At 37.2% G+C, this 7,775-nt stretch overlaps 1 protein-coding gene across 1 annotated transcript; it reads right to left on the reverse strand.

Moving 5' to 3' along the window:
- Positions 1-1,133: 1,133 nt before the first annotated feature.
- LOC135677416 (bax inhibitor 1-like) lies at positions 1,134-5,476 on the reverse strand. The gene is made up of 6 exons (XM_065189755.1): positions 5,241-5,476; positions 4,411-4,554; positions 4,228-4,319; positions 1,781-1,967; positions 1,543-1,698; positions 1,134-1,444 (listed from the first exon to the last, which is right to left on the reverse strand). The coding sequence occupies exons 1-6, from the start codon at positions 5,352-5,354 to the stop codon at positions 1,388-1,390; spliced, it is 750 nt and encodes a 249-aa protein (XP_065045827.1). The 5' UTR covers positions 5,355-5,476; the 3' UTR covers positions 1,134-1,387.
- Between the last annotated feature and the right edge of the window lie 2,299 nt (positions 5,477-7,775).

The raw sequence follows: 7,775 nt of genomic DNA on the forward strand, positions 1-7,775 counted from the left end.
CCACGACATGCCTCGGAGGGGAGGGGGGAGAAGTGATACGACATGTTTTGGAACATTGGACACGTCACTGCTGACGCCACACGCCAAGTCAAAACCGTACCGAGAAGCTGTTCCACCTGTCCCGCCCCGAGAGCTCGGGCGGTGCCGTATGACGCTGCTCCGCACGTCCCGGACACGACAGCCGATCAGAAGTCCCATCCTGCTCCTCGTGGGTCAACGGCCACGCACTACCGACCCTCATGCAATAGTATAAAACCCCTGGCCGATCTCCGGCCAAGGGAGGATAGACACAAAAAAAATAATCCACCCCACACTGACTTGCTCATCGGAGGGGCCACAGCCGGGGATCACCCGGCGAGGGCCTTTTTTTGCAGGCGGACGATCACCCACAAGCGGCGAGCGTCTAGCGTCTTAACCCGGGAATCACCATCCAGTGTACGAGGACAAGCTGCCAACCACCCCGGAGACGAAAAGACGTGGCTCATTATAAACGACGCCCGGATCGACAGACCGAGGAATGCTGATCAACACCCCATCGCAAGGGCTCGATTGACCTCGGCGTCTAGTTTAACCAACAGAAGGCTCCTGACATCGACCCATGAACCAAACCGTGTTGACTCGTCAGCCACGGTATATTTGTTCGTTAACAACATCAACATCAACATCAACAAAAGCTTAGAATCCAACGTCAACACCAACGTCAACGGATTTCCAGAATGGAATGCCGTTTGCATTTGCTCGGAATCCAAACCACAGATAGTATGGGTACATTTGCTTGTCCGCTTTGCAAAATGTCAAAAATGAAGCTCAAGAACAAGAGTTCTGACTAGTCTCTCCGCGGAACACCGTCGACCAGACGTTGTTTGCACACCTTGGACTAATGGGTGATTCCTTTCGATAGATAATTCTTAGAATTACTTTAAAGATTAGTGTATTTAGTAAATCGGTTTTGTATTTGTTTCATTTCAGTAGATCAAACAGAAGATTCAGCTCAGCAATTATTATTCCATAGCACACTCGTCTAAGTTGTCTATGGTATAGACAGCAACTCATCCATCTCTACATCAGTCTAACGTACGTACCCAGCAAGAACATACAAATGTGCACGGCTGGAGGTCTCGACTCGGCAGGAAGACAACTAATATCCTAGTTTCATCTTTATTAGAAGCATAGGAGGTATAAAGAGGAGTACATAACGCAAGAATCGTCACTGCCAGTTTGGCACATGTCTGTATCCTTCATAAGCACAAAACAAACCAGAAGTCCAAGGACACACCAGGGACTAAAATTATAATTCTCCTACTTTTCTGTACTTTGCCAGGATCACAAGTACCCTAAATATAGACCCTAGAGTTCATGAACGCCACCACTTCTTCTGACCAGGATTTTACGATCTCTTCTTTCTCTTCTTCTCGTCTTCAGATTTCGCTGATGCATTTTTCAACTGCAAACCAGAAACTGAGAATGAGTACTCTTCTTCTACACAAGAAATTAGTTTGTTACCAAAATTTTGAAGCGATAAGTAGTAGGAATGCAGCTTACCATGATGCTGAGAATCCGAACAAAAACTGCAACAAAATCTGTGAAGAGATGCAGGGCATGTTTCACGTAGTCCAACTCCCCAAGGTGAGCTCTCTCTATAATCTCTTGAGTGTCAAAGACGATGTATCCCAGGAAGATCAACAACCCAAAGTAAAGCTGTAAAAGAAAAAATCAACATCATCAAATTTGGCAATAACAAACATTGAGATATTGGTCAGGTTTGGCCTTAGTAGATTACCTCAACCTTCAATATCTCCACACTGTGTCCAAAAATGGATCCTGCCAACTGCAACCACAGAAGGATAGAAACGCCAGAAGATAACAGACCACCCAAGTAAAGAAACTCCGCCCGCCTGGCCACTATTGCTGCCCCTGAGAAACATCCGAATGCTATTGCAGTCCCAACAAATGCTGTCACTAGCATGCTGGAAATTGAACATTCATCAAACCAAAATGATTAAACCACCTCGACAAAATTTACAAGTCAGCATACTAATCCATCATTTACAACAATATGGATACATTTCTATCAAGGGCATTACACGAGAATTTCATGGGAACATCTCGAAGAATTCTGCTGGCTTCACAGTATAGTGATAATAGGAGAATTCCCAACTAAAAAGGGAACCAATATCATCTCTCTACAGGAAAGATAACAAGAAACATAGTAGACATAGATTAAAAAAAAAATTCAAGATCATGGTTCAATTAAAAAAGAAAACACATTATAATATGAATCAATATCATCCTTCTACAAGAAGAACAATAAGAAACATAATGGACAAAAGCTGGAGAAATTTTTTCAAGAGCATGGTTCTATTACATTTAAGTAAATTTTCTCTTAAGAAGAACACCCAACAAAGCATGAATAGAAAGAGTAGCACACATCAATGACAAGAAAGCATACATATTATGTCAGACCCGGAGCTTGTTGCTTCTATAGTTGTATATCAAGCAGTATAGCAGAATATACATGATCACAAACCAAAGTGAACTCTACAAGTAAACTAAACTGGAAGCACCAAAATAATCACCTTTAAAACTATTTCTGTGAGACTTAGGATTCACCTTTAAACCCTGGGCATGATATAGAGCACATGATCTTTGTTGGTCCGTGAAAGCCGAAATTATATAATGAATAAATGGCACAAGGCTTGGCACGACATAAAATCCATGCTAATACAACACCAGGATATTTCAAGTAACTTTATCTTCATTCAACTATCATCCTCACCTATTTGTTCTATCACATTTTGTTTCGTATAAAAAAAATTGCAAAATTTTCCAGACACCAAATTATTGCTTATGCTGATTTGTTCCTTTAAGAATTTGGGGTTGCAATCAGACACTGAATAAACAACAAACAACTGTTAAACAATGAGTAAGGAACGGTATAGCCACAAGAGAGGAACAACTGTTAAACAATGCATCTGCCAGCTTCATCTTACAATTGCATACGTAATAAATGTGGATCAGGGATTAGAAAGATGGTGGAAGGTAGAATTAGTTGTAAGAAGTTTAGAAAAAAGACTAGAAAGATGCAGTGAAAAGGTTATGTGCCACAGCAGATCACTTATCTCCCTAATATACTCTGTCATAGACATAACAGAAACTTGAATACCTCTGGAAAAAAAAACAAAATCAAAATTTTCCATTAACTTCATTACATGAATAGAGATATTTTTGAAAATGATAAGTGGCACCATATGAATAACCTAATAGGATTCAAGAAAGCCACACCAACAGTAGCAACATCCAGGATCACAAGGAACTAAAGTGTCATAAAATTAGTATGATCAAACTTGTACTTCTAAAGGAAATTGTCCAACACAGGAATCAAATTGTCTTAGTCTGCAAAATAGATGACTGAACTAGTAGGGGCAAAATCTTACTGTATAAACTTATACATGCTGTGTCCAATTTTACAACCATAACATACTTATCAACCTATAACAAGTCTGGGAAAGGATCCATCTATGATGGCTCTTCATTTGCAAATGCAGTACATGAGTTATCATTGGCATAATAGCTGTTTGGATGACAAAAGAACAAGTCCATCAATTCCTTCTCTTCATCCTTATATACCACCTTTTATTCATACACTAGAAAGTGCTACTTGTCTTGCTGCTAGCAAATATAGGCAGCTCCAATGCGGGTAGTATGGACTTTCACTAAAACGAACACAAAAAAAATGCAAAAAGTCTAATGCAACTAATCAGAGAGTCAGACGAATAAGACAGAATGTCTAAATGTCTTGATGACAATCAAGAACCAACCTTGTTTTTAGCTGCTTGATTGACCAAATATCACTTCTTGAACCTATAGCTTTCTAAATCACACAAGAAGATATGTAACCAACTTCGATCAACTCCAACAGGTATACACTGTTTCAACTTCTTGAGCCTACTTACCCCATTATATCAAAGGTGAAAGTGACAAAATTATTCAAAGGATTGAACCACTATTAACATGGCAGCCTTATCCAAGTCAATAATAACCCTAGATTAATACAACTTCCACAGCTATAGGTCCTACAGACACAAGGAACAAACAAAAAGAAATGATAACGGGTGCATACAAACACTAGATGGACACCACTTTCACGTAAACATGTCAAATTAGACATCAGATGGTATTATATATGACACCATTTAATAAATTGATTTACAATTAAGAAAAGATTACCTCGGGTCAAAGTCAATAGCCAGCTCGATCAGAGGTCCCACAGAAGCGCCTTCAAGAACAGAAGCTGCCATCAGAAGGCCGAACCTCTTCCTCTGCTCCAATAAGAAACAATATGATTAAAAGCTATTATGAGTAACCACAAACAAAAATGATCGAAATATAGAAACGGACCAGAACGGGTACCTCTTCATGTGGGGGCGTGGACAACAACCACACGATGCTTACAAGGCATCCAAGCATGGTTACGACGCCACCTATGTTCATCAAAATGTGGAGATAGGCTCCAACAGCTGAAGCAGCTAGGGCACAACATAGCGTCAAGAAAACCTACACAACTCCACCGCACCGCCTTTGCATGAGATAGAGAGACAAGTGTAGATGATAAAGAACGCCACCAAAGAAAAAAGATAACTCCGGAGAGTTCAATTCCAAGCAAATTTGCTAACAATCCGAACCAAAATCAACCAAGAGGAAAACATGTCAACGAGGACAAAGAAGATAACTAAGAAACCATAAAAAAAGATGACAACACAAGCAGCCACTCTCATCAAGAATCACAAAAATTGACCCTGGAAAATGAAAGAAGCGAAAGGCACAAATCGCTATCGATCAAGCCCACATAAGACACTCGGAATGGCAACATCAAGCGTACTCGCACAGCAGATCCCATGCATCGAAAGAACGCAACCGAAGAACATAAAAGATAAATCGCATCGGTCAAACCATGAATCAACTGAGAGAACATCAAGCATTCGATCAAACCCTGACGAGAAATCAAGATTGCAAGGAACGCAAAAGATGGAGAAGAAATACAAAAGGGCTGAAACATCAGTCGTCGAGATTGCCTAAAAAAATCCATCAAATTTAACCCGAAACAACCATTCTCTCAAGAAATACAAGAAATCCAAAAAGAAGCACAGTCGATCAAACGCACCCAAGAAGAACACGAAAGGAATCTAAAGAAGAATGAAACAAGAAAAGGAAAAATGGGGCCAGGGGTTGAGGAATCGCACCAGCTTGAGGTGGTTTTGGACGGTGGGTTGGATATGCCTGAGATTCTTGAGCGAATTGTAGCTCCAACTGGAGCCGAACGACGGCTGCGATCGAGATTGGAAGAAGGAATCCATCTCTTCGTGTTCTCCTTTTCACGGCTTGGAAGAGGGCGACGGACGAAGACAAACCAACGATGACGGTCTGGTGGAAACGAATTGGCGAATTGCTTGGTTCGGAACCACGTCGGTTAATTTAATCGGCCCCCGAAGCGATCTCTCGCCCCCTTTGACCACCCGTTCGTGAACGAGATGAAACCACGTGGTGTTTCGATCTCACTAGTGTAGTCTGGGACTCGCTGGAACCTGGCAGAGTCTTCCGGTACAATGAATCGCATGGGGTTTGTGTCGTTGACGACATCAAAGATCAGGAAGTTCTCGACCGTCCGATGCATGCGCATGGATTTGAGTCGGTGCATTTGAATATGCCTACGCGGGGACAGGTGACCCCAGAATGATGTGGATTTTAGGTGCTAATTATGATGTTGATATTTTCAAGTTTAACCCATGGAACGCCGCCACGTGGAAAATCAGGTTCATAAGATTATTTATCGTATCAGTCTTTCAAATAAATGATTTCCTCATCTACAATTTTTTAAAATAACATTTGTATACCCATCTATTTTGGTATAAATATATCCTTAGGCAACTATCGACCCACATCTCTCTCTCTCAGGTTCACAAGATTATTTATCATATAAGTCTTTCAAATAAATGATTTCCTTACCTACAATTTTTGAAAATAATATTTGTATATCCATCTATTTTGGTATAAACATATCCTTAGGCAACTATCAAGTGACATCTCTCTCTCTCTCTCTCTGGTTCACAAGATTATTTATCATATCAGTCTTTCAAATAAATAGTTTCCTTACCTATAATTTTTGAAAATAATATTTTTATACCCATCTATTTTGGTATAAATATATCCTTAGGCAACTATCAACCGACATTTCTCTCTCTCTCTCTCTCTCTCTCTCTCTCAGGTTCATAAGATTATTTATCGTATCAGTCTTTCAAATAAATAGTTTCTTTACCTATAATTTTTGAAAATAATATTTTTATACCCATCTATTTTGGAATAAATATATCCTTAGGCAACTATCAACCGACATTTCTCTCTCTCTCTCTCTCTCTCTCTCTCTCTCTCTCTTATATATATATATATATATATATATACATATATATATATATATACATATACATATATATATATATACATATACATATATATACATATACATATATATACATATACATATATATATATACATATATATACATATACATATATATATATACATATATATATATATACATATATATATATATATGTATATATCCTTAAGTGCCCTTGATACATAAAATACTTTGACTAAACTCTAAAAAATATTTTTTTGATTTTTTCGGATGTATCTTTTTTTTTTTTCATATTTTCATAATCTTAAAAATATCATTGAATAATAGGATCAGCACTTCATTATACCCTGTGGACTGGTACACATGATGAGTCCTATTTCCTTGGTATATAATATATTCTAAATACATTTATATTTATTTAAAAAATAATAATCGATCAAAGTCTCCTGCTCTTGTTCGTAAATTGACAATGATAATTATTTGAATCTGTATTTTTTTTTATGAGTTGAATTGGTTTTGTATTTATTTATCTCAATTATAATTTTTTAAATAAACTTATAATATTTTGATGAAAATATTAAAATTTAATGTAAATATATTTAAAAATATTATAATTGACACTATACATATTATAAATAAGGATTAGATGGATCCATAGTGCAATGATAATCGATTCACCACATGGATCGTTTTATAAGATATAATGTACTTACTCTAATTATAATGTATCGCTCTAATTATCTTATCATGGAGTATTTCAATAATTATAGTAAATAGAGTCATCTTGCTTGAAATATGAAAAGGACCGAGCGTGACAAAAACTAAAAACAAAACATCTAAGAATTCGATGAAGGATTTTAATATTAACTATAATTTCAATAATAGCCAAGCATTAGATAAATTGTTGAATATTATATTTGTAAATATCGAGTTCGGTGGCTACATATGTGTGTGCAAAATATAAATTTCTACGGATACTTATGAATACCACTAATTCAACTTCATAGTGAGATTTAATAGATTAATGTAACTATTAATATAACAAATATCCAAATCAAGAATACGGTAGGAGAGACTAATACAAGCAGTAATTGCATATGTTTAAAAGGTTTAAAAATAGACATAATTTAGAAACAAAAATAATAAAGGGAATTCGAACATTATATTCAATAACACTCGCCATATATAAACATGATTTCAAGAATTTTAGGAGGATGAAAAAAAACATAGATTCTAAAAATTCTAAAGCAATTGGATGCATTGGGGATGGGAAGGAATTCCTTTATGATCTCGTAAATTAATTTTCATAGTGCATTCTATTTAGGTAACATAAAAATTAGTTACCTTGGTGTCGATTTA

Source organism: Musa acuminata, chromosome BXJ1-6 (genome assembly GCF_036884655.1).
Source record: "Musa acuminata AAA Group cultivar baxijiao chromosome BXJ1-6, Cavendish_Baxijiao_AAA, whole genome shotgun sequence".
NCBI classification, from domain to species: Eukaryota; Viridiplantae; Streptophyta; class Magnoliopsida; order Zingiberales; family Musaceae; genus Musa; species Musa acuminata.

Coding starts and splice junctions, on each gene's coding strand:
- LOC135677416 (XM_065189755.1), bottom strand. CDS start 5,354: ATGGATTCCTTCTTCCAATCTCGATCGCAGCCGTCGTTCGGCTCCAGT. Junction 1,968..4,227: donor GCTATTGACTTTGACCCGAG/GTAATCTTTTCT, acceptor TTCAATTTCCAG/CATGCTAGTGACAGCATTTG. Junction 1,445..1,542: donor TTCGGATTCTCAGCATCATG/GTAAGCTGCATT, acceptor TCTGGTTTGCAG/TTGAAAAATGCATCAGCGAA.